The sequence below is a fragment of the Vombatus ursinus genome, unplaced genomic scaffold (assembly GCF_900497805.2).
Source record: "Vombatus ursinus unplaced genomic scaffold, bare-nosed wombat genome assembly UNPS02014768.1, whole genome shotgun sequence".
Taxonomy (NCBI): domain Eukaryota; kingdom Metazoa; phylum Chordata; class Mammalia; order Diprotodontia; family Vombatidae; genus Vombatus; species Vombatus ursinus.
In genome coordinates this window covers 7084348-7111064 of record NW_020954546.1, presented here as the reverse complement: position 1 = coordinate 7111064, position 26717 = coordinate 7084348, and the positions used below count along the sequence as shown (strand labels likewise).

Genomic DNA, 26717 nt, shown 5'->3' with positions numbered 1-26717 from the left:
ACTAGCTATAAAATATGAAGTAGAATCAGTTTGATTTTTTTTCAGGTGCTTGGCTGAGATGCCTTCTCTTCTGTAATGTCAGACAAGACACTCAATCCCAAACTAGCTTTGTTGGGTTCATGTCAGGTTCACAAGGTATGATTAAGTCTCCTTAACCAATTCAAATAGACTTCCTGAGCACTTTCAATCCACTTTATCCAACGGCTTTCAAGACCTCCCAAATGACAAAAGACTTTGAGCCTAGTCTAAAGTCTTTGACGATTGATCTGGGTCTTGTTAATACCTAGTTCATACCTCTGATTCGACTGAGTTAGGTTCTTATAGAAGTATCAAGGTTTAGAGCTTATTAATTATTTCAGTTGGGTGGAGGGTTGATGGTTCATTTATTCAATAGAACTCCCCCCCACACACATGCACACACTGTTATACAAAGCTAATATACTAGAGTTTGGATGCTCTAATCTATTTTTTCTCAGTTTTGAAAATGGAGATATTTGCACTTTTTCCAATCCTGAACTACTTTTCTTCTTCCCCCATGATCTTTCAAAGATCGATTAGTAGCTCAGCCATGACATCTGCCAAGTTCTTCAGTACCATGGGCTGTAATTCCTCTGAGCCTGGTGACTTGAGCTCATTAAAGGCAGCTGACTGTTCTCATTATTTTCTTACTTGCCTTGGGTTCCAGCTACCTATCTGCCATTTTTGTTTCTTCTTTTCTAGTCCAAAGCTCATTCTCTTTGGCAGAGAAAACAAAAACAAAATAGCAAGAGAGTGTGACAATGTAGAAGGAGGTCTGGTTTTGGAATCAAGGACCTGGGTTAGAATTCCACCTCTGCCACTGCCACAGATGTGAACTTGGGCCTCGGTTTCCTCCTCTATAAAACAAAAAGGTTCAATTAAGTAACTTTTAAGGTCAGTTCTGATTTTATGATTTCCAAGAATCAAGCAATTGCCTTCTTTCCTTCCTCTGTTAACACTGTCTCATCCACCCAGAATAGTGTTTCCTTAGGTTTGCTTATTTTCTGAATGCCCAAATATTCAACTAGATCGATGATCTCATTGACGTCACTTGAACAATGCAGACTGAAACTCACTTGTTCCTGATCATCCTGTGGGATTCCTGTCCATGTCCACCCATAAGCACAATATAAGGAGTCAGCTCAAAGTAGCTCCAATTATAGCTTAAAACAAAAAACACAATATTGTAGGGTAAGCATTTCATACCAGTCTCTAGCCTTCTTGACATAATTCTTACATGAACACACCACTTTTTGGTATCTATCTGTCATCACCAACTTTACTTGAGTCTTTTTACACTCCTTAAAAAAAAGTTGGCCAACAAAAGATATCGATAATTTTTTTTAATGCACAACACACCCAAAACAAATTAAGAAAAAAATTATAAGCTGGTTATTGAGGTCCCTGTATGTCTACATTTATCTCTTTAAACAATTCCCCAGTCAAAATGGGTACATGATTTAGACATAAAGGATGATACCATAAGCAAATGAGGAGAGCAAGGAATAGTTTACTTGTCAGATCTATGGAGAAGGGAAGAATTTATGACCAAACAAGAGATAGAAAACATTATGAAATACAAAATGGATAATTTTGATTACTTAAATTAAAATGGCTTTGCACAAACAAAACCAATGCAACCAAGGTTAGAAGGGAAGCAGAAAGCTGGGAAATAATTTTTACAGCCAGTGTCTCTGATAAAGGCCTCATTTCTAAAATACATAGAAAACTGAGTCAAATTTATCAAAATACAAATCATTCTTCAATTGATAAATGGTCAAAGCATATGAACATGCAGTTTTCAAATGAAGAAATTAAAGCTTTCCATAGTCATATAAAAAATGCTCTAAATCACTATTGATTAGAGAAATGCAAATTAAAACAACTGAGGTACCACCTCACACCTGTGAGTTGGCTAATATGACAGAAAATGAAAACTATAAATGTTAGAGGGGATGTGGAAAACTGGGACACTAATGTACTGTTGGTGGAGTTGTGAACTGATCCAACCATTCTGGAGAACAATTTGGAATTATGCCTAGAGGGCTATAAAATTGTGCATTCCCTTTGATCCAGCAATATCACTACTAGGTCTGTATGTCTTATTATATTGAGAGATTTTTAAAAAAAGAGATATTAAAGAGATTTTAAAAGGCGGGGAGGGGAACCTATTTGTACAAAAATATTTATAACAGCTCTTTTTATAGTAGCTAAGAATTGGACATTGAGGGGATACCCATCATTTGAGGAATAGCTAAATAAGTTGTGGTATACTAATGTAATAGAATGCTATTGTGCTGTAAGAAATGACGAGCAGGGGGATTTCAGAAAAACCTGGACTTACATGAACTGATGCTGAATGAAGTGAGCAGAACCAGGAGAGCATTCAGTGACAGCAACATTGTGTGATGATCAACTATGATAGATTTAGCTCTTTTCAGCAATGCAATGATCTGAGACAATTCCAAAAGACTATCCACATCCAGAGAAAAAACTATGGAGTCTGAATGCAGATCGAAGCCTACTATTTTCACTTTTGTTTGTTTTTTGGTTTTTTCTTTCTTGTGGTTTTTCCTGTTTGTTTTGATTCTTCTTTCACAACATGACTAATGTAGAAATTTGTGTAGTATAATTGTATATGTATAACCTATATCAGGTTGCTTTCGATCTTGTGGAAGGGAGTTGTTGTTTCTCCTTCATTCTCGAAGAGGACCATGACATCAGGAAGGTGATGCCATGACTCGTAAATGAATTGGATTTAAGTGAGGGAAGGCTGTGCAAGGTTACCAGCCTCCCTTTCTCCTCCAGAGCCATCTGGATCCAGTGGCAAGATATAGATCAGAACAACTGGAGATGATTCCCAGGGAGGGGGGAGAGGATAGGAGGGAGGGAGAGAAAAAAAAATTGGAACTCAAAATCTTATAAAAAATGAATGTTGAAAATTATCTTTATGTAATTGGAAAATATAAAATACTATTAAGTGGGAAAAAACAATTCCCCATCATCAGAATTTTTTTCTATTTAGGTCTTCACAATGTTATTTTTAAGAGGTACTCCTATTTCTGGGGCTGATTTCCCATATAGACTTCCCATTAGGCCATGAATTACAAGCTCAACAGTGTGCCATAGCACCCGTCTCCCCCCCCCGCCCAAAAAAAGCTAATATGATCCTGGGCTGCTAAATTAATAAATGTAAAGTGTCTAGAGCAAAGGAAGTGATAATGTTTTTACACTCTTTCTTGGTCAAATCATAGTCAGAGTTGCATTCTGGTTGACCTGGTCAGGGTGTTGTATTTACTTTTGGATACCACATTTTGGGAAGGTCATTGACAAAATGGAACACATCCAGAAAAAGAGGCAAAAGACAGTCCCTGCCCTCAAGGAGTTTACAATCTAATGGAGGAGACAACAAGCAAACAAATATATACAAAGAAAGCTTATATACAGGATAAATAGGAAATGATTAACAGAAAAGGCCCTAGAGTCAAGTGGAAGGGGCGAGAATGACTTCTTGTGAAAGATAGGATTTTAGTTAGGACTAAAAGCCAGGAAATGTCCTTTCACAGACACTGCTACAGCTGAGTTTGGCCTTTTTCCTGTTTCTTAAAAGTAACACCCATTCTCTTTGCTGCATTGGCTGTACCCCCATGCCTGGAATACATGCTCTGCCTGCCCATCTCCGCCTCTTATATCCTGTTTCCTTTAAGGCTCAGCTCACAAAGCTGCTCCCCACTAATTATCTTCTATTTATTTTGTATCTGTTCACACAGGGTGTTGCAAAAGTCTTAGTGTAGGTTTAAGCTTACTAAAGCTTAAATAAGAGTTTTAGGACACCCTATAGGTGTAACAAGTCTCTCTAGATAGACTGTAAGCTCTTGAGGGCAGGGACAATCTCACTTTTGCCCTTTTATCCCCAGCTCCTAGCTCAGTGACTGGTACATGTCATGTGCTTGACAAACGTTAGTTGATTATTTGGCACCAAAGGGAAGAACTAGTATTAATGGGCATAAACTGCAAAAGGAAAGAGGACAAAATTCCTAACAATTACAAATTCCTAACCCTAATTCCTTCTCATCTGATCTTAAAGTCTCATTTTTAGAGTCACTTCTTTTGGGTAGAAAGTAGGTGCTTATTAATTAAACCATAATTAGAAAAGGCAGCAAAAGTAATGGTTTGTCTCTGGAAGGCTGCTATAAAAATGCTTATCTATTACATGGGAGAGGAAGAAGTGGAAGGGGTTATTGGGAGAGAGATCTCTTCTAGTCTTCTGCTATTATCATGAATTAATTTATCAGATGAGCTGTGACCTTGGAACAAGTGGAAAGGTTTTACAGAATGTCAGTGGATAGTGGGCAGAGAAATGTGACAAGCCTATCTCACGTCAGCTAGGCAAGGGTAGGATAAGGATACAGGACAGGAAGGTGAACTCTGGATGGTGCAATCTGTCTATGTGGAGAAGGTTACAGGGTGGCCCCTATAGCAAACCTTCTACTTCCCGAATACATTTTTCGAGGGCTTGCCCTGCCTGCCAGAGTCCATTTGCTATAGTTCCAGTCTGGGACCACCACCCAGTCCAAAAATCTCCACATCTTCTAATCCCTCCATACACACTGATTCAACCCACCAATAGCTTGTTCCAGAGAATGTGGACTGAACTGGTATTCTTTTAAACACAACTTTATTTGTTTCAATCAAATGATGCCCAGACACTGAGATGGATTGTTGGCCCAGATCAGTTGGAGAAGCAGAAGTATTAACCAAGATGATGGTCCTCTCCAGTACTACTATGGATGGTCAGAGGAAGCAGGAAGGAGGTGGCAGTGAGGGCAAGAGGTGTAGATAAAGATATTTCAAGATGTCTTAGACACCCAGGAGCCCCACTGCCCTCAAGGAAAGACTTTGGGATAAGTGCTATGGCTACTGACCATCTTATATTTTTCCCTTTAAATCTCTGACTGGTGTGGGAGTGTTCAAATGAGGTGGGACCTGCACTAATAGCTGATTTAGCTGGTCTCTGGAGTCCTGGCTCCGCAGCAAATGGTTACTCATTTATTAAGAGGAAGCCCACCCCCATGGCTGGCTAAGAGGAAACAATCTGAGGGGAATAGAGGGAATGAAAGATAAGCTTAGGAATCCCTCGTGGAGATCAGGAAATGGCCAGCAGACTACTTCTAACAAAGGAGCCCTCTGAGGTGCGGCTGGGGGACTAGGGGGAGGGTAGCCTGGTGCCCTGGAAACATTTCCCAAGGAGAAAACTAGGCTGCACAAACAACACTCCCAGAGCAAGTGAGGGCTTGCTTCCTAGTGACTTCACTCCACCCACTTCTACTTCTCCCTGGGGGGCGGACCCCACTCAGTCCAGTCCAGTGGTGCTCCCTGCCCTCTAGGGCTGAATGGCTGACCAGCACCAAGACCCTATCACCACCCTGGATTTCGGGAGAGGACCCCCCATAAGTGGCCAGGCAGGAATGTGACATTTGTGGTCTGCCTCCCACATTGCATCCTGGCCGGTAGGGAGCTTGGCGATCCCAGAAACAGCCACATGGAGGCTCCTGGCCCCCAGAAACAACGGAGGCAAGCCAGGCTTCACTCAGGGAAAGGGGGAAGTGGGCAAAGCAGGGGGCAGCCCGGCCCCCCCCCAGCACCTGAGGACTGGCGGCTCAAGGCTGGCTCGGGTTTCAGGGGGGTGCCAATCTGCCCATCTAAAGGCTCCTCTGTTCCTCGGCCTCGCACAGAACGTCTCTTGTGGCTTTTTCCCCTCCCTCCTTTCTTCCTGTTGACTCTCCATCGGGCTCTCTGAATCACCAGACTCCACAGGAAAGCAGCAGATGTTGACTTTACTTCGGTGAAGCCCACGTCAGCTCCTCCGCTGGGGTGTCAGGGAGGAAGGCATGAAGGTGAGGGGGTGGGGACGGGGACAACGCTAAGCCCTACCATTTCCAAATGGGCTGGGGATGAGGGGAGAAAAAGAAAAGAGAGAGAAGTCTCTCCCAGTCCGGAGGTCTGCGCACAAGTCTTTTGACTCCAGGGAACCCAGGCCCCTGGGAACGGTGGAGAAGAGGCTGCCAAGCAAAGGCCGAGGAGGGGGCCTCAGGAGCAGGATCACCAGGGAGAGACAGGGCACAGACGGGCTGGGAAGGACTGTGGTGCCAATTTTTCTTGGCTGAGGCCGGGCCTCACTTCTTGACAGAAGTATTCCCTAGGACATAGAAGTCAGACTAGGGTGCGCAGTCTGGAGGGGAGGGCCATGGGGCTCCTCTTGTCCCACCTGGGCTCTCATTCAAGTCTCTAGGGAGCACTGCAGAAGAGGCATTCATGGGGTCTTCTTCCAGCTTCACTGGTCCACTTTCTCATTTCCATCTTCTTCAGGTGCTTTCTTTCGGGCAAAGAATCCAAGCTACAAGGCAGAGGTGATGAGGAGCAGTTATATTTCCCAAAGTCTTCTTTTACTCACAGCCTTGGGGCATGACCACAGGCTACATTCTTATTTGAGGGAATGCTGCAAAATGCACAAGTCTACCCACCAGCTAACCCTCCCTTTCCCTCCGCTCCTACCCTATTCATTAAGCCTTAGACCCCTAGAGAGGCAGCAAGGTACGCAGGAAAGAAGGCTGGACTTAAGAGTATGAGAACTTGAATTGAAATCCTATTTCTGCCACCTGTGTGACCCTGGGCTAATCACTTAACTTTTAGGGGCCTCAGTTTCCTCACCTGTAAGGTGAAGGAGTTGGACTATTTGGCCTCAAAGGGCCCTGGCAGCTCTAAATGCGATTTTGTGATCCCCTACATACCCAGGAACAATCCTCCCACCCCTCCAATCTCCCACAGAACAGGACTCACCTTCCAAAGGCAGAAAACAATGAGGGCCAATAATAAGAGCCCTCCTAGGACACTGCCAATCAGAATCCACAATGAGACAGGAACATGGCGGGCCTGGATGACCTCCAGGAGGCTCTGGGGGAAAAGGACATCCTTCTTTTCTGAATCCCCCAGGTAGTCCTTCCTCCCCACCCACTATTCCTCATGAGCCACCCCAGGCAGACCCAACAGCAGGGGGATAAGAAGCCTCTCCAGAGAGGGATCCCTAAGGGACCAGCAAAAGAATCCCAGAGATCTGGTTCCTATGACTCATTTACTCACTAGATCACCAGGGTAATACACCGCGATGAAAAACCTCAGCCATGCCCTGCACTGTATTCAGAGCGCCAGGCACACAGACCCCTGACTCACCTCACTCCGCTGGGTGGCCTCTGTCAGCTGCAGGACACTGCCCTCCTCAACCTCCAGTTTAAAGGTGCTGACCACAGTCACAGATTTGAACTTGGCCTATGGGGACAGGAGGTGTGAAAAATATTAGAGGGAGGGGGTTATGGTCTGCAGGTGAGGCAGGGATGGTATGTGGCTCCCTGAGCAGCAAGAATTGGCTGAGAGGCCCCAGATCTACTGGATCCGTCAACGTCATAATGAAAGGAAGAAGAGGAGGGAGGAGAAGAGAAATGACATCATGGAGGGAAGGAGGAAGGGGGATGGGACAGCCAGCCTAATTCTCCTAAAACACTGCTTTTCATCATCTCATTCCTTTGCCTACTCAAGACCAATAATGACTTTCTCTGTTTCCTGTTATGAGGATCAAATAAGAAAATGTAAAGCATTTTTAAATCTTAAGGTACTATGTCAATGTCCACCATTATTATCATTAGAACAGTAAGTACTCAAAATGACAGAAGATGGAAATAGTCAACGTTGAAAGAGCTGTAAAAAGGCAGGCCCATTAATATACTGCAAATTGGTCAAACAATTCCAGAAAGCAATTTAAAGCTATGATCCATACGCAGAGGTCAATGATAAAAGTAAAGGTCACAGAGGTACCAACATGTTTATAATGGCACTTTTTGTAGTAGCAAAGAATTGGAAACAAAGTAGAGGCCCGCTGATTTTTAAATGGCTAAGCAAATTGTGATATATGAACACAATGTAATGTTAATTTGCTATGAGAATAAGTGACCATGAAGAGTACAGAGAAGCACAGGAAGACATATAAGTGATGCAAAATGAAGTAAGCAGAACCAGTTAAAAAAATACACACAATGACTACTGCAATGTAAGTGAAAAGGACAACAAAAAAATTGAAACTGAAGGTTGTGAAATGGTAATGACCAAGCTTGACCCCCAAAGAAGAGAGATGAGAAAGCATCTCCCTCCTTCTTTTCGGAGGTAGGGGATATGGTACACAAGGTAAAGTCAGACTCGGTCAATATGTTGGCTAGTTTTATTCAATTGGGTTTTTTCTTTCTTTTTTATTCTTTGTTAAAAGGGTTGGCTCCCTTGATAGGTGGGGAAGGGATATATTGAGAAATGAAGGCATTTAGAAGCAAGAGATGTGGGATAAGAACTGGATAGGGATTGGACTGGTGATCTCATTGGTGTGGGGAACTCCCAGGGAGGAACCTCCTTTTATCAATGCAGGTTGACATCTTCTCTGTAGCTAAGTTGTCTGGGGCACTGAGATGTTAACCGACCAAGGCCCAAAGTCAATAGCCACGTAGGTTAAAGGTGAAGTTCAATGCTTGGCTTCAAGGCCAGCTCTCTACTGACATCACTAAAAATGTAAACTAGAGAAACAGTAGGTACTCAAGATGAGCCAAGGAAATGGTTGCTGGGGAAAAGGAGCATCTCAAGAAGGATGGTGCAGTGGTGAAAGGCTGGCATTGGCTCACCCTTCGGAAGAATTCATCGTGGATGAGCCTCAGGAACTGCACAGAATGCTGGGACCCCCGCGGCAGGCGTCTGAGGTGGCACCGCACCACCTGGCACCAGGTGTTACTGCCATTCTACCAGGAGAAAGAGGTCAGCCCCCAGAAGATGAAGGATTTCCTCCCCCCTCCCTCCAGTCCCAATCCGAGGCTCCCCATCGCCTTCCCAGGATTTCTGTTTCTGGGGTCTCCCCTCCCCACTCGCCAGGGGCTCATACCAGGCGGCTGATGTATCGCAGGTCCTCGGAATGCACAGGAGCTATGGAGGGCTCGGTCAGGTTCTGCACCATACAGCTGGCCTGGGAGAGGCGGGGGTGTGGAAGGGGAGGCCTCACTCAGACCACACACCAATGCCACACTGTCTACCCCCAGATGACCCTTTCATTATCTCCCAATCACAGGATGAAGGGACAAGAGGAATCATCTAATCAAACTCCTTCATTTTACAAATGTGGAAACTGAGGCCCACAGAGGTGAAGGGATTAGTGGAAGGCCATACGGCAGGATATAAACTCCAAAGCCAGAGTCTTTTCCAGTGTTCATGCTGCCTCCTTTGCCTAGAAAGGGCCTGTGCTAAGCCCTAGGTCTGATATGAGCTACCTAAGATACCCTCATGAAAGTCACCCATTTCCTTCAAAATTCACTCCTTATTCTACCACGTTTAAGTGTCAACTTCAGCAGACACATGGGTGAGGGCAGCAGACACATGGGTGAGGGCAGCACCTGAGGTTTGTGACCTGGATAGAGAAAGTCTGGAGAGCAGGAGTGCCCTGGAACTAAGGACCAAGAGCAGGTCATACAGGCAAGAAGGGACCAGGGCTTCAAAGAGGAGGCCATCCAGATGCATACATCCCACACTTACATTGTCAGTGATAATCTGGGACAGGGACAGGAAGTAATTGCCCCCATGGGCCACAGCTGGAAAGAAGGCAGAAATCAAGAGGCCACTGATGGGATAGCAACCAAGGTTCTGTACCTGATGGGGTAAGTGAGAAGGAGTGAGATTGTGGAAAGGAAGAAAAGATGGACCACTCTACCCCTACCCACAACATATTTGTAGATGCCCAGAGAGAGAACCCCCTCTACCAACCCTCCTACCCTGTCCAGGGCTCCACCCCCTTTGCCCTGCACCCTCCTCTCTCTCACCCTGAGAGTGGTTTTGAACTCAGGGCCAGGACCCTCGGGGAGGGCCCCGTATGGGTGAACCTCATATCGGTGCAGAGTGGACTCACTGCAGGGTCACAGACACGGATACCAAATCAGGAAGCACGAGGTGTTGACCATGCCACAGACACAGGGAGCAGATGGTCAGCACAGAGACACTGGATCACGGGAGGAAGGGCCGGGAGGAAGGGACACAGAGATGGGGAGCGACCAAATACTACACAGAGAAACCAGCAGCACATGAAGCACGGATGGACACGTGTGATATGACATGGATACACTGCTAACTTCATAGCTGTGGCTGCAGGCCTCCTCCTCCTCCCACCCCCACCCCAACCATCTCTACTGTTTCTGACTGGAGCCTTACTCCTGAGAGAGCAAAAAGGATGGGAGAGAAGAGGGGACACAGAATGGGTTCAGTTCAGAGTCAAAGTTCTTGGGCGTAGGAGATTTTGGAAAAAGTAGACCATGGTAGAGGGAGTGACACGAAAGTCTGGAGGTCTGGGAGTCAGGGCTGCCTAGCCAGGGGACCAGAGGGTGGGCAGGGTATTGGGCCATACCTGGAGACCAGGAGCTCGGGCTCATACTGAATGTAGGCAGAGGCCTGGGCCATGTTGTCATGCAGGGTTTCATTGGACTCCAAGCTGTTGCTGCAGAGGTAAGGGGAGAGTCACAACATCTAGCTCCTGTCTGGAGACTTCTTCCTGAAGACTCCTCCAGTACTGACCCCCTCTTCCCCCCGCAGTGAAGGCTCCCCCAAGACAGCGCAGAGAAAAGAAGGGCCCAGGGTCTTACCTGGTCGTAGTCAGCCTCACAAGGGCTTGACTCAAGATCGAAGAGCAGCTGAATTCAAACTCCAAGAGGAAAATCACCTGAGTTGGGGGCAAAGTGATCAAAGGCCATGAGGTCCAGGGCCACACTGTCATCCTATTTCCAATTCTCAACTTTCAGAGTGCTAACTTCTGGGCTGTAAAGTCCAGAGTGTGGCCCAAAGATCCCCCGAGAGTCACAGGGGTCCCTCGAGACTAGGAGGCCTTAACTTTTTTCATGTCATCAATCTCTCAGGCAGGGTGGTGAGGCCTGTGGATCCCTTCTCACAATCATCTTTTCAAATGCATAAAATAAAGTGCACAGGATAACAAAGGAGGTTAGAGGTTAATTCAAGATGTATTTTTTTCCCCATACAAGTTCAAGGACCCCCAACCTCTATTCAGGGACCCCCTGTGGGATCTGTTTAAGAACCTGTGCTTTAGGTCCACCCCAGGTGTTCTTCCCTGGGTCCCCGGGGCCTACCTTCACCCCCTGTCCACTCCAAAGGACTTCATACCATGAACTCTCCCACCTTACACTCACCCAGGTCCCAACAAACATCCCCCATGTCCCCTCTTCCCAACAATTTCCTCATCCAAAATGGATAGCCATGCGGCAGCTGGAGGCCCAGAGCTCTATGCTCTGGGCCTGGAATTACATATATGTACACACACACACGTATATGTATATATACATACACACATGTATATACACATGCCATGTATATGTATATACATACATACACACATGTGTATACACATATATGTGTATGTAAAAGCTCTCAGTATGGTACCGAGCACATAGTGGGTGCTACAAATGTGTATCCCCTTCCCTTCCTCCAGAGTCCGTCAGCCTGCTCTCAGCACTCTGACTCACCTTGGCCCCGGTCTGGAAAACAGGGTGCCCTACACTACAGAGCCGGGCATGTGCGGAAGTGGCTGCACACTCCACTTTGACTGTGGTGTCCTTCTGGGGACAGAGAGTCGGTGTGTCAAGGAGACGGGTGTCAGGAAGGCCTCAACTCTAAATCATTCTCTCTTCCTCATATCTTTTATTTCCTCCTCCACCTCCGTAAATCCTCAGAGATCCAGGGGCCCAGAAGGGTGAGGCTGACCAGGCAGAGGCTGTTTCCTCCATTCTCCCCACCTCCACCCCAAGGGGCACCTGAAGGGCAGTGAGACTGGCCAAGTGGAATTTCTAGCTCCCCACTCTTCTCCCCTTCCTTTCAGGGCTCTGCTCCTACTTCTATCTCCACCCAGAGCACCTGAGGAGTGAGGCTGGCCAGGTGGAGGCTTTTGGAGAAACTGAGGCTCAGGTTAGTATTGTAGGCATTCTCCTTTCTGTTCTCAAGAGCTGCTGACACAAGCACCTTCTGCCGCCCACCTCGAACCACAAACGGCTTTTTCCTAAAAGTAGAGTAAGGGAACTAGTCAAGGAGCTGACAGGGGAGCTCCAGGAGTCCCAGAAATCCCACTAGATCATTTAATTCAATCTCACTTTAGAGAAATTGAGGCCCAGAGAAATGTAAAAGGCTTGGAAAGTTCATGAAATGATTTGGTACTGGAGTCATCCCTAGGACCGTCACCTCCTGATTTCTAATCCAGCCATTATCTAAAACCATCATATCCTTGAGAAGAGCAAGGGCTGCTCTGTGTCTTTGAATCTCCAAATCCTAGAGCAGCGTCTGGTGCATAGTACTTATTTGACAAAGAGGCATCCAGGTGGCCGCATGGGTGAGATGCTGCTCCTGGAGTCAGGAAGCCCTACATCCCAAGCACCTGAATGCTGCGTGACCTTGGGCAAGTCCCTTTACCTTGCCCAGTCTCAGTTTCCTCATCTGTAAAAGGAGGATAATAACAGCACCTACCTCCTCAGATATTTGCGAGGATAAAATGTTATATGTCTGTGTACGTACATACACCGACACAAACATATACATACATATATATATATACACACACACATATTTAAAGCACATTGGAAATCTTAAAGTGCCCCATAAATGCTGGCTATTATTATAATTGTTTGTTGATTGATTGACACGCCACCCCTCACCTTCTTTCCCCTGCCCCACTCTACCCTGTCCATCCATTTCCCTTCCATTTGGTCCCAGTGTCCCAGTTTGCTTCTATCACACCTGGAGCCCCGGATGTCCATGTCTACCCGGAGTACCAGGTCTGTATTGCATTCATTATCAGGCCCACAGTCCTTTGAGAAAGGTACCTAGGGAGAGGGAAAAGGGTATACAGAGGTTCAAGGGAGTATAAAAAGGGCTGGAAAACTAGGAGAAGCCAGGAATAGAGGAGCCAGGAGAGAGCAGGGGGGCAGGGATGACCAGGAAGGACTGGACACATTGTCCCAAGGTCAGATGTCACGTCACTCCGACGGCTCCCATCTCCTCTCTCTCTCCCCTGCCCCACGATGGGATGGATGGCATTGGGGCACAGGGGTGTGAACAAAGTCTGAACGGAAGACTGCGGCAGGCAGAGGAGTGTTAGAAGCCAAGGTCAGGGTGGGGATTAGCAGTGACTAACCAGCTTTCGAAGAGAAGTGGGTGAGTCTTCATCTAGCACCGGCCTTGGCTTTGTGGTGTTATCTAGCACAAATGTTACAGCTAGGGCCACTGGCCGGAGGTAGTCAGATGCATCCTGAAGGGAGTAAGACCGAGGGTCATAGCAAAACAGGGTCAAGGAACACATACGTAGTCCTGACTCCTTTCAGACCTCCAACCTTATTCTATCCCATTGGCCTCCTGGGCCTCCTTCCATTGCCTGTCATCTCTGAGCCTCAACCCCTTCCTCACCAGCACATGGAAATGCAGCTGCTGACAGCTGACATTCCCTACGCTGACCCTCAGCCGCCGGGTGGGCAGCCTCTGGCCAAAGCCATCAAATGCCGCACGGGCCCCAGCTGTCCACTCATCCAGGGAGGCAGTGAACCGGACGTCTAGAGAAGAGAGTTGGAAAGAAAAGGGTCGAGGGTTAGAAGAAGGCATTTGGGACACAGAAGGGATTGTGGGTTACTCATATGCCTAAAGGTTGCTTACATAAGTGGCGATTCCAGCGGCCTGGAGTTCGGGAGGTTACTTGGAAGCAGAGGTCGGCGGTCAAGCATGCAGCATCCTGGCCGTGTCGCTGACAATCCCGCCGGACTACACTGACTGCTGGCGGGGTCACAGTTAGTGATGGGGCCAGGTGGACGATGGGGCGGGAGCTGATAAAGTTGAGGGAAAGATCCCAGGGGTATGGGATAAGAAGTGTATGGGAGGAGAACCTACCAAGACTGCCTCCCCAAGATCTCCAAGACATTTGACCTCCAAAAACTGAGATTCTGTGATTCTATGTCCCATTGCTCCTCCTCAATTTGAATATTAAGGGAAGGACATCCAGGAGCCCCCTCTCCCCAAGAGAAACCTGGCACTTGACCTCTGGCCCCACACCTGAGCAGTACAGCTGCCCCCTGGGCCCCCACGGCAACATCCACTAGCTCATCCCCGTCAAGGTCCAGTCGTCCATCCACACTTCGGCCAAAGTAGCTGAGTGGCTGAGGCATGGAGGCAGCTGAGATGCGCTGGGAGGAGACAGGAGACAAGAGACTGGGGCAAGGTCTCTCAGACAATGAATGCCTCACCCCTTGCCTAGCATTCTTCCTTCTGGCTCTCCTCCAATCCTCTCAAGGACCACTACCAGGAATAGGGCAGGGGGGAGGGGGCCACAAAAACATCCCCCGTACTTCTCAAGGCACTGCTCTCCCTGGACCTCACCAACATATCCGTGCCATCTCCACCCAGGTTTGAAGAGGGTGTAGAGCCAGATAATCTCAGGGAAATGATAGAGATTCAGTGCTTTCAGGCATCTGAATGTAGGTTCTGGAAGAGTAGAGTTCTAGGCCTCAATCTGACCTTAGCTAGCTGTGTAACCTTGGTCAAGTCACTATCCTCTCAGTTTCTTCAACTGTAAAATGGCAGGGTTTGACTCAAGAATCCCCAGATTTTCTGAGCAGTACAAGTATGAGTACTACCAAAACACACCCCTCCTCCCGATATAGTGTTCCTCCGGCTCCTCTAACCTGTGCAGGATGGGGTCGGATGCCACCCTTGGTCCCATGATAGAGGTAGAGAGCTCCTCTGTGTCCATCTTCGAGGGGTGCTCCCACAGCCACATCTGCAAAGCCGTCCTGGTTGAGGTCAGGCAGGGCACCCATTGCAAAGCCAAAGCGGGAATCCTGGGGCGGGTCTGGCTGCAGCATTCTCCGGAGGATCAGCAAGGGCTGTAGGAAAGGATGACAGTCTAAATGTCCCAACCCCACAGACCAGCCTCATTGGTGTCTCTTCTCTCCTCCCTCCGACCTTTCCCAGGTATTAATGTCTCTACATTGTCTCCAATGCACGCTAACCCTACTCACTTGGCCCACGATGTAGACATACACTCGTCCTGTCTCCCGGTACTGGGGTCCCAGGTACATAGGGGCAGCCACAAGTAGAACGTCAGTCACCCCATCACCATCTGTGTCCAGGGGGCAGAGTTCACTGCCAAAGTAGGAGCCAATCTGGGACATGGGGAAGGAAAAAGAGTGACCCTGAAAAACTTCCAAGAGTGGGAGGGAATCTGAAACCCAACGGCTGAGGACCTCCCCACAATGGATGGATCTCAACCCTTGTAGACGCCATCACAGAGTTCTCCATTGGATGGCGACTCTCATCACCCCACACATGCCTCCTGCCATGTCCACACCTGTTCCCCCTGGAGGCTCTGGGCAATATTCATAGTCCCATCTTTCCTGAGCTGGAAAGCTATGACCTTTCCACGATGCTTAAACCGAGGGGCTCCAGAGAGAAGCAGCCGTCGTCCGCCCGGGAGGATCAAGGAGGAAACTGAGTAACCTAGAAGTGGGGTGACAGGGGTGAAGAGAAGGGAAGGAAGGCAGGGAGAGATCATGAAGTCAGGGTAGCCGGACATATTGGGGAATCAATAGAGGGGCAGAAAATCTTAATAATTTAGGAAGAGGATTCAAAAGGCAAATGGAGGGATCTTCAAGTGATATATTCCATGAGGTAATCAACCTAACACTCTTTTTAAAAACTCTATTTTATTTTCAGTTCTGAATTCTTTTCCTCTCTCCCTCTTCCTTTCATCTCACATTGAGAAGGAAAGAAAAACAAAACCCATTACAAATATGTATAATCATGCAAAATAAATTCCTACATTAGCCATGTCAGAGAGAGGGACAGAGACAGAGACAGAGAAAGAGACAGAGAAACAGAGAAACATACTTCAATCTGCTCCCTACCTGAGATGCACCTAACACTCACCCAGGTAGGCGGCATGATTCTGTAGAGCAGAAGGGAACTCATCCTCCAGCGCTGACCGGGGGGGAAAGAGGCGGTGGCCTTCCTTTAGCCATAGCACTGAGCCCCCCCAGTCATAGGCTCCCACCATTCCAAACAGGATCCCATCCTGTGGGAATGGGGAAATACTGAGGAGTCATCGGGATTACTGAGGAGGCAAAGGGAAACATAGGGAAAGGGTAGCTGAGGGGGCCTGGGAAATTCACCTAGAACCTTCACCCTTCAAAGAAGGATTCGTCTAGGAGGGATGAGGTCACTGAGGGCGGAGTCAGCAGGAAAGAGATTCACTGTGCAGGTGAGGTTAGTGGGGCTGAGGTCACCTGGACCAGAGGCTGGTGGGGGGATGCAGCAGCAACAGAATATCTGACCTTTAGCTGGTGAGTAGAGAAGCCGATCTGAGACATCTCTAGTCCAAAGGAGCTTTCATTCTCCCCATGGGAACCTGGGGTAAGAAAGAAAATCAGGAGAATAAAATGAGACAGAGGACCCGGGCCAGCATGCTGATGCATCCAATCTCTTAATTCTCTCAATCCCAGTTTCCCTGACCCAAATGTCCATTCCCATTAAGCTCATCTTTTTCCACGCTTTAAAGTTAAGGAAGTCAGCTCGGCATCGGGAACTTCCTAATTAGAGCTGTCCAAAAATGGGATGCTGCTCCTCACCAGGCACCCCCTTCATGGTAGAGGTTTCCACATCGGGGTTGTACAGGGATGCGGGGGAGAGGCTCGGGCTCGAGAGGAGGGGCCGAGCGGGAGGCAGACGCCCAGATTCCACGCCCTACCCTCCAGTCCAAAGATGCGGTCCCCGAGGGCGTCCACAATGTCAGTCAGCGCAGCCTCGTCTGTGACGTTGAAGAAGTATCTGTCGCCCTGATCGCTGGCAATGGCCCTGATTTCCTGAAGGAAGGAGCTAGGGTCGCGCCGCCTTCGGATGTAGTGACCCAGGACCTAGGCGGGATCGCAGATCTAGCTGGAGTGGTAAGGGGCAGCGGGGGCTTTGGGGGCCAGTGCAGGCGACGCAAAGCCAGTGTCTGCAGGCGCGGGAGGCGGTGTTAACGGTCAGTGTCCCCCTTTTTTTGGTAAGGAAGTCCCCCCTCCCTGACATCTCCGCCTTCCCAACCCCGCCTCCCCGCTGCTTCTTACAGCAATGCCATATCGGGTCACGCTGCCAGCTTCACAGGCCTTGAGTGCTGCTGGAAGCTCCTCCCCATCATGTGATTCCCCATCTGTGACAACAACCAGCAACCGGGCAGCCTCTGGCCGGCCCCCCCGGGAGGGACTGAATCCTTCTGTGCTGGGGCAGCAGGGAAGGAAAGAAAGAGGTGAGATACTGGAGTCTTCTGCCTCACACCTTCGACACACATACACACATGCCAACCTAGCGTTAACGGGGAAAAACAGACAGAAATGAAGAAGACAGGGGCCAAAGGAGTAGATGAGTCAGTGCCATTGACTTAACCCCTACTGTATGCGTAACTGTGCAGCAGGTACCATGGAGGGAGCCAAAGAAAGGAAGACACAATCCCTACCTTCAAGGGAGCCACAATCTAACTGAGGACACAGGAGTCATACCTGGGTACGGGTCTTCCTTCTGCCACATACAACTGCTTACCAAGCCCTGGAGACTTTCCCTCACCTACATCTCTCCAATCCACTCTCTACTTCTCATTCCCATTGTCCTATCCTACAACAGGCCTCGTGATCAACCTCTTGATGTCATCTCCTAATAGGCCTTCCCACCTCTGCTCTTTCCCCTCCATATCCATCCTTCATACCTCATCAGATTAATTTTCTTTATGCACAAGACTGGCCAAGTCAATGCACCCAAAGATTTTGGTGGCACCCTAATGGCTACTATAGAAGGCCTATTTTGTGGTTGTTGCTGCTGTGTGTTGAGCTAGATGGCAAAGTGGACAGAGCACCGGCTTGAAGTGAGGAAGACCTGAGTTCAAATCTGACCTCAGAAACTTACTAGCTGTGTGACCCATGGCAAGTCACTTAACCCTGGTTGCCTCAGTTTCATCTGTAGAATGAGTTGGAGAAGGAAATGGTTAACTACTCCAGTATCTTTGCCCCAAATGGGGTCATGAAGAGTCAGACACAACTGAAACAACTAATAACAACAACATGCACAAGACCGGCCATGTGGAACCCTAATGTCTACTGCAGAAGGCCCATTCTAGCCCCCAGTAATTGTCTGCTGGCCCATTGCAAAGATTCGGGATAGTCCAGTACAAGAAGTGATGATCAATTAGTGCAAAAAGTTATCCTGTTTACTCTGTCTACAGGCTGCTTTAGATTCTGGTGACTGGCTGAAGAATTAAATTGGGAATTCTGAGGATGAACAAACTTAAGAGCAGGTTTGGTCTTTGTTTATCCATGGAGTCCCACTTATGTGGAGACAGGAGCCCATGGGCTCAGAGAAAGCTACAAAGAAATGTTTTAGCATCCAGCCAAGGCCATGAGAATGGACTCCTGTCTCTATGAGCACAGGCCCCACATACTTACAAAGGAGCTGGAATGAGTCAAACTGTCTCCCTCTTCCTTCACACCCTCAACCAATTACAATGCTAAAAGATTTCAAAGTAAGATCTAGGAGCAAAGATAACACCTTGCTTCTCCACCAATCACTGCCCTAGAATGCCTGGGAAGTAAGGGAAATTGATGAGATGTTACAGATGCAAGTCAGAGATGAGACATCTATTTTTTATAAAGAAAATGCAAAGCCATCTTCATTGCTGCCCACCCATAAATTGACCTGACACTGTAGGCACTCTCTCTCTCTTTTTTTTAATAGACAATTGGGGTTAAGTGACTTGCCCAGGGTCACACAACTATTAAGTGTCAAGTGTTTGGTCTGAGGCCGGATTTGAACTCAGGTCCTCCTGACTTCAGGGCTGGTGCTCAATCCACTGGGCCACCTCACTGCCCCCAGGCACTCTCTCAGATAGCTAAGTGGGGGCCCATCTCAAGACAAAGACCTGAGAATTTACAGTACTTCCTGTCTTTAGCCTTCCTTGGTTGGCTGTAAAGAATATTTTTGAGTAATTTTATTTAGAGATGGAAGTTTTATGCACAGGTTCTCTTTTTATCCTTTCCTAGGAAGTATGCTGATTTACTAACAAAAATCTTCCATTTACAGTGGGTAGGAGAGGAGCTGAAGGAAGAGAATTTGGAACTCAAAATTTTAAAAAATTAATGTTAAAAGTAAATAAAATTTTAAAAAAACCAGCCATTTAGAGAGACATTTGCTGCTAAATGTAGGAAGCAAAGTGGTTAGAACTTGATCAATTTTCATTTTTGTTTCAATGAAAATCTTATGGACCTAGAAAATATCGATAATTATCCAACCTAGTTAGCTTCCAGCTGCTTTGCCTAGAGTTACCAGCCCTCCATGATGTGGGGTCACCCTATCTGCCCAGCCCAATCATACAGTACTCCCCTCTACATGTTCTCTGTGTCAGTCAAGGTGTGTCCCTAGAACATGCCTGGTACCATCCTATCTCAATGTTTTTGCTCGGGTTCTTTCCTACTTCTGGAATGTCTCCTCTCCCTACTCTGTTTTCCCTGTTCTGGGTTCTCTTCTCTTTCAATACTCTTTCTCATACCACTTAATAAATGCTTGTTAAGACTGACTGGTTGGTGATTTTATCATCTCCGTTGGGTTCAATAACCATCTTAATCAGATGATTCCCAAATGCACATATGGTATCACAGACTGAAAGCTGCAAAGGGTCACAGAGGTTGAGTCCAACTCTCTCCTTTTACAGATGAGAAAACTGAGGCTCAGAGAAGTGAAGCAATTTATCCAGATTAATGGTAGTTAAGGGCTCAAGGTGAGATTCAAACCCTGGTCTTCTTGACTGCAAATCAGAAGCTCTCTCCACTATGCCATATGAAGTCCTCCTCCTAATTTCTCTATTTTCATCTATGGCACCACCATCCTTCCAGTCACCTAGATACAAAACCTCAGATTCATCTTAACTCCTCACTCTCCCTCATCCACACGTCCAACAAATTGACAAATCCAGTCAATTAAACCTCCACAACATTTCTCCAATTCATCCCCGTGTCTTCATTCGAACAGCCTCGGGGGTCTCTGGGATAAAATATAACTCCTCTTTTTTTTTGTCCTTAAAGCCCTTCATAATCTGGCACCAACAGATCATTCCAACCTGAGATAGGCACTAGGTGTTCCTGGTAAATTGGCCTACTTGTTCCCCACACATGGCATCCCATCTTTTGTCTCCATGCCTCCACAGGGGCTGATTCCCATGACTGGAATGCTGTCTCCTCAATGAAACCTTTCCTGATCTCCCAAATTAGTAATGGCCTTTTACTTGAAGACTTCACATAGTATATTGTTGTATACCTCTCTAGTCCACTGGTCATCTATTAGATGGATTTATTTGTCTATGTATTTCATCTCCTTCCCAGATTGTGAGCTTTATCAGAACAGGGACCCACTGATTAAAGCTTTGCATTTCCCCTACCCCTGGAAGAGTGCTTTGCATACAGTAGATACTAAACATATGTTTGTTGAATCAAACGTTAGACAACTTACTAAAGAAACTTACACAATGTATTAAGAAGTAGAAATGCTATAGTATATTAGTACTGAAAGGATAACAAAGGGATGGGCTCAGGAGGTGATCAAGGAAGATTTTCTGGAAGAAATTAGTTTTGAGCCAAATTTTGAAGGAGAGAACCGAGAACACAGATTTTGGGAGAAATAAGGGTGTGGGATGAACATCTGTCTGACCAGTCTCTAGTTTATTAAATCCATCTTTTGTCCCCTTTAAAAACATAAGAACACTGACACATCTCCAGCCCTACAGCTCCTCTCCTGTTTGCCACTGATGACTTTTCAGCCACTTAGCAAACAGTTCAGCATCTCTCACCTCTCCTCCCAAAGTCTCACTTCTGTTGAGAGCATTGCCTTAGATCCTGGCACTCAGGTTTGTGGCCTCTGCTGCATCTCTGACTCTTCCTTCACCAATCCAATGTGAACTGACACATCGTGCCAGTACTTTGCTTTACACCTTCCCAGCTTCTTTCATATTAAGGCACCTCCTCTCAAATCACCCTCACCACATGAGTTCAGCATGTCATTGACACTCACCTGCACTAATTATTATTATTACAGCTTCCAAACTAGCCTACCCAATTCCCCCTTCAAATAACTTCCAGAACACTCATTCTAAGACACATACCTGACCATGCATGTCATCCCCTTGCTCAGAAACCTACTGTTTCAATGATCCCATAAAACTTCTTGGCCTGGCATTCAAGGCCCTCAGCAATCTGGTTCTGACCTACCTTTCCAGACTCATTTCACATTATTCCCCTTCAAGTTCTCTACCTTCCAGTCAAACTGGACTAATAGTTCTTGAACTCAGCATGACATTTCCAAGCTTTGTGCAGTCCCAAGAGCTAGAATGTTGTCTGGAATGTGCCATTCCCTCTTCCTTTTCCTTTTTCAGATTTTTTTGGGGGGCTAGGCAATGGGGTTAAGTGACTTGCCCAGGGTCACACTGCTATTGTTATGTGTCTGAGGCCAGATCTGAACTCAGATCCTCCTGAATCTGGGGCCGGTGCTCTATCCACTGCACCGCCTAGCTGTCCTTTCTCTTTCAGATTCTTTATCTCCCTCCGAGGCTCAGCTTCAGGTGTCATCTTTCCTGTGGAGTCTTCCTTGAAGCCACCAGCTACTAAAGCTAGGCCTTTGTCTGATTTCTCCTTTGTCCGATTCGCTGCCTAGCATATAGCATTCTTTTTACTTTTATCTGTGCACATGAATGGAAGCTCTTTAGAAACAGGGCTATTTCACTGTTGTCTTTGTATCTTTAGTACCTAGGACAGGGCCTGGCACACAGTTGGCTTAACCTGTATTTGTTGAATTGAATGTTCCTTGACAAAGGAAACAGAAATAAAATAAGATTTAGGAAGTTCTGCATTTTTTCTGTCACCCATTAACATCTTCTCATCCTCCCCAAACAATACATCTATCCCCTTCTGGTTGTTCTTGCCTCTAACCCACATATATATATTTTAAAGCCCTTCTTGTTTTTAGCATTTATCATGAGTTTCAGTTGAAATGGGAGGACAAGACCACCAGCCATATTCAACTATTCAAAGGGGCAGTAATATGGAGAATGTGGTGTCAATTTTGGAGAAGGAAGGGGCTTAGAAGTGATCTTGGTGAAGCTCTTGTTTTTTAGAGTCCAGACAACTGAGGTGACTTTCCCAAGGTCATACAAGTAGTAAGTCGCTAAGCCAGAATCTGAAACCAGGTCCTTTGCCTCCACATCCTATGCTCTTTCCTTTTTTTTTTTTTTTTCTTGGTGAGGCTGGGGTTAAGTGACTTGCCCAGGGTCACACAGTTAGTGCCAATGTCCTATGCTCTTTCCACCAGGTGGCCTTAGACTTGTTCTGCTTGGCCTGGGCAGGGAAAATGAAATTAAATGGGCAAAAGTTTGCAGAAGGTGAATTGCATCTCAATACACGGAAGAACTACCGAATACTTAGGAGTTTTTAAAAAATGGGATGGACTGCCTGGTTTGGTACAGAGTCCTCCATCACTGGAAACAGTCAATCAGAGACTGGAAACCACTTGTCAGTGAGATAACAGCAGGATTTACATTTTAGGAAGAATTTGGAGTAAATGATCTCTAAGGTGCCTTTCAAATCTATGACTATTGTGGAGGGATCAAACAGATTAAATTTGTCTAGGAGACAGAAACAGAAAAAACAGACACGAAATGGAAACCTAGAAAGGGGAAGCGTAGGGAAAAACTTATTATGATTCCCAATTTACCTTCAAATTGCTTCCATTTCCTTCCCACCCCCACCCCCCCCAACAAAACTCATGAGCAAAAGTGTGAGGACGTATACAGTCCATCTTATTCTCTCCCCGAATCCTTCCCAACACCCTACTCTTCCTCACAGCCCTAGGACCTCCCATACCCTCCCTCCACAACCCCTCCCCCACCTCACCAAGCCACCATTATTGCCTGCGCTGTATGGGTTTCTCGCCCTTCTCTTCGGCTCAGGTTTCTCGCAGCTCTCACGACCTCTTCCTTGGTCCGGAAATCTCCGAGTGACCATTCGTGTACGGCAGTCTCCCCATACTGAACCAGCCCGACCTGCGAGGGACAGACAGGTCTGATGATGCCTCTCGTGTCTACACTGGTCCTGCCACAGACTGACTCCCCCACATTCAGCCTCCTCTCCTCACCTGTATCTGTTCGGGGTCAATGAACAGCCTCCCCACCAGTCTACGCAGGAAAGTCTGAACCTCAGCCCAGGGGTAGATGCTGTTGGAGCCATCCAGGACAATGACCACATCCATGTAGGTGGGGCAGCCTAGATTTTTGAGGCAGGGGAAGGGTGAGGCTAAAGGACATCAGGGCAAGAGGGCTGGGGCAGTAGAAAGGGCTTGGGAATAATAGGATGTGGGCAAAAATCCTCACTTTTCCTCATCTGTAAAATGCAAGTAATAAAAACACCGACTTCACAGCGTTTTAGTGAGGATCAAATAGTATTTGCAAAGTGCTTAGCACAGTGCTGCACGCATCAGGGGCTTAATAAATGCTTGCTCTCTTCCCTTCCCCCATCCCCTCCCCCTGGCTCACGCTGTGCAGTAGGTGCTAAGCTCCCCCAGGGCCGGAATGAGGCATCCACTTGGGCACAGATCCCGGAGCTGTATACTGAGGTACCACAGACACGAGACCAGAGAGGGGCACAAGCCTGAGGAAGGGGAAACGGGGTAGAAATGTCATTCCTAGATCCCAGGGCAGCATCCCATCCCCCATTCTCAAGGCCCTCCTAGAAGGTACAAATGCCCCTTGCTCCCCATAGTGTCTAACACTGCTAAAACCCCATGCATTTGGTCCTTCCCTAGTCTCCATAATATTAACTTCCTGACCCCCTTCCCCGATGGTTCCCTCACCTTAGACTCCCCTGATCATTAACTCCCATGATCCCTCTCACTCCCACCTCACCATGAACCCCCCATCCACATCAGTTTTCAGCAATGACATCCCAAGGTGCATGTTCACAGCCGGACTCGATGAGTTTCCTAGTGGGTAGTCACCTGGAGGTGATAGTGAAGTTGGGGAACACAGGTTTGTGGGTCACGAGTTCAGAGGGAAGGAGTATTTAGGAAGTCATGGGAAGGGAGGCTTATTAGGGGGTGAAGAGGTTGAGGAATAGGAGGTCAGGAAAACTAGGGTCAGGGTCAGAGGGTAGAAAGGGAGGGGCATCTCCTTACCCAGGTGGCCCTTGGCACATGAGGCATTAGGCCGCTCCTCCACAGGGCAGAGATACACATCCCCCCTCCTGTCCCCAGAAGGTCCATCCCAAGGGGCACCCACCAACATCCTGTGGGACAGAGGTGGTGCATATGAATAGGAGCATGAAGAAAGGGCATAAGCCTAAAGCAAACTGAAGACGGGCCCCAAAGCCAGAACCCCTAGTTCGTGACCACCCCTTTTTAGTCCTCACTTTAAACAGGAACCCTGAGAAGCATCCCATTCCTTCTGCAAATAATTGGATGGAAATGACCCTCTTATTATCATTGGCTCGTGTGGGATAATCCTGGCCTAACCCAAGGTCTACCCTTCTGTTTCCCCACCAGCTCAATCAGCACCAACATAATCCCAGTCTCTTCTCCTTCCTTATTGCTGTGTTCCTTTCACCATCACAACACCCCATGTCCTCCCAGGCTTCCCTCACCATCGACGTCCTCCCCCCACATGCTGCAAGATACTGTATCCAAACTCGGACTCCGGTGGCCCTTGAAATAGTCGAGGATGATTATCGTCCAAGTTGAAGGAAGAGCAGAGACCTGGGAGAAGGAGGGAGCATCAGTCACAAGGTCAAGGGCTGGCAGGGAACCACAGAAGTGTCTGGCTAAGAGAAGAGACCGTGAGACATATACAACTTGGCCCTGTCCTCGTCTGTCTGATGAACATGGGTCTCTGTAACAACGCTTCCATCTGTGTGTCTGGTGGCCCAAGGGTATATCTTCTGCCTTGTGTTTATATCCAGATGTCCTGTTCATCCTGTCTGTGGCCCTTAGCCACAATAACATATGCAGCTGTGGATTCATTCCCGCCCCCGAAATCTCTTTCACAGAATCAATCAAAAGGGTCAGATTACTCCCCCCCCCCCCCACTTCTCCCTCCCCTCACATAACCTGTGAGGCTTAAACAATGGTAGGGGAATGGCAGCTTTCTGTAGCACCAGAAAAGTCCCCAGCCCCCATGGGGTCCAGGTTTTAGTTCTGAGCCTAAAGGGAAGAAGAAAGGACACTGAGGGACATCTGTCTCTCAAGAGTTCTCCATCTGTTTTTACATCTCTCCATCCACCAGCGTCAGTATGTCTTATACATGCACACACAGAGATTCCTATGTCTTAGGGCTCAGCCCCGGAAACCTCAGTAGCAATTACTCGGGTGGGGCAGCCTGCCCACACACAAATTTCTCTCTACCCCCACCACAGGGGTCCCAGATCATCACCACCCTTCTGCCTTCCCAACGCTTGAAGATCCCACCCCCTAACTAAATCCCTGTCCACCCTCTGAATAATTTAGTCCCCTCCCAGGCACCCTACATCATGTCCTAGCTGGTTTCCTCCTCCCTACCCCAACCTCTCTCCAGGTTCAGAGTGGGTATTTTGGGAAACATAGATTATAGGGGAAAGCCAAAATCCCCTTAAACCAAGGCTGAACCGACCTCCGCCTTTTAGGGTTCCCTCCCTACTTCCCAGACCATCGCTCCCCCCTACACCCCAACAGATGCCTATTCAGAACAAAGGAGGGTGTCTTCAATTCATTCTAGACACTAGGAAGTCAATAGATTGTGTGGAAACTGCATGTGGTCCATTGGTCAAGTATTCTTAGCCACTCTGGCCAGGGACCGTCAACTCCCTAAAAGTGCCTGGAGGGCAAGGGGCCACATGGAAGCACTCTGGGTGTATTCACTGCCCTACTTTCCAGGAGTATGGGCACCTATTCCAAATAACTAAGCAAAAGCTTTCACCAGCATCACAGGAAGTCTCTCCTAGGAGAAGGAATAATTGGAGTCCACAGATAACATGGATTCAAAGTCACTCTTTTCAAAGCCCTGTCCCTAGGGCTCTTACCACTAGGGTGTCACCTCCCCCGAAAAGGACATTTTTACCTTTAAGGTCCCAGTCCTAAGCCATCCCACAGACCTCCCTCCCCACCAAGTCCCAAATAGTTAACCTCCCTCACCTGCCAGGAGCAAGAGTGGTAGAGTGAGGTGAGGGGTGAGGGAGAGCTCCATTCCTGGCTGTTCCTCTGTCTCTCTGAGGAGTCCTCTGTGCTCCTGTCCCGTTTTGTTTTCTTTACTTACCCTCCCGTCCCGCCCCCTCCCATTGGCAGCTAAAAATAAAGTCAGACTGGCCAGGAGGAGGGATGCTGGGGAAGTTGGAGGGAGCCCCATGCCAAAGCAAGGGGCTGTCTCACTGAGCTTCTCACCCTCCCCTTCTGCCCCCTGGTGGCCTCACTGAGAAGGCCAGGCAGAGACATCTTTTGAAGTTCCCCATCTATCACCCCTCTCCCATTCTTTGTCATTCAGTTTGTCTCTCTCAGTGGCCGGG

General features: G+C 47.5%; 1 protein-coding gene and 1 long non-coding RNA gene across 3 annotated transcripts; one reads left to right on the top strand and one right to left on the bottom strand.

Moving 5' to 3' along the window:
- Positions 1-4679: 4679 nt before the first annotated feature.
- LOC114043067 (integrin alpha-10-like) lies at positions 4680-26401 on the bottom strand. 2 transcript variants are annotated; one of them, XM_027861966.1, is made up of 30 exons: positions 26350-26401; positions 24828-24939; positions 24364-24473; positions 24095-24186; positions 23726-23840; positions 23329-23456; positions 23088-23236; positions 17235-17385; positions 16874-17039; positions 16461-16534; positions 16057-16201; positions 15479-15627; positions 15150-15293; positions 14814-15014; positions 14185-14315; positions 13792-13958; positions 13549-13691; positions 13280-13393; positions 12883-12968; positions 12010-12151; positions 11622-11714; positions 10731-10807; positions 10496-10585; positions 9918-10002; positions 9634-9747; positions 8990-9070; positions 8736-8849; positions 7249-7344; positions 6859-6972; positions 4680-6415 (listed from the first exon to the last, which is right to left on the bottom strand). In XM_027861966.1, exons 1-30 carry the CDS (start codon positions 26399-26401, stop codon positions 6353-6355), a joined length of 3498 nt encoding a protein of 1165 aa, XP_027717767.1. In that variant the 3' UTR covers positions 4680-6352. The 2 variants fall into 2 exon arrangements, with proteins under 2 accessions (XP_027717767.1, XP_027717766.1); XM_027861965.1 differs by lacking the exons at positions 23726-23840; positions 24095-24186; positions 24364-24473; positions 24828-24939; positions 26350-26401 and having other exon boundaries at positions 11622-11711; positions 23329-23591.
- Positions 16977-24813, top strand: LOC114043069. Its single transcript, XR_003569058.1, has 4 exons — positions 16977-17069; positions 17237-17413; positions 23144-23442; positions 24730-24813. It is a non-coding gene; the product is annotated as an uncharacterized LOC114043069 (long non-coding RNA).
- Positions 26402-26717: the final 316 nt, after the last annotated feature.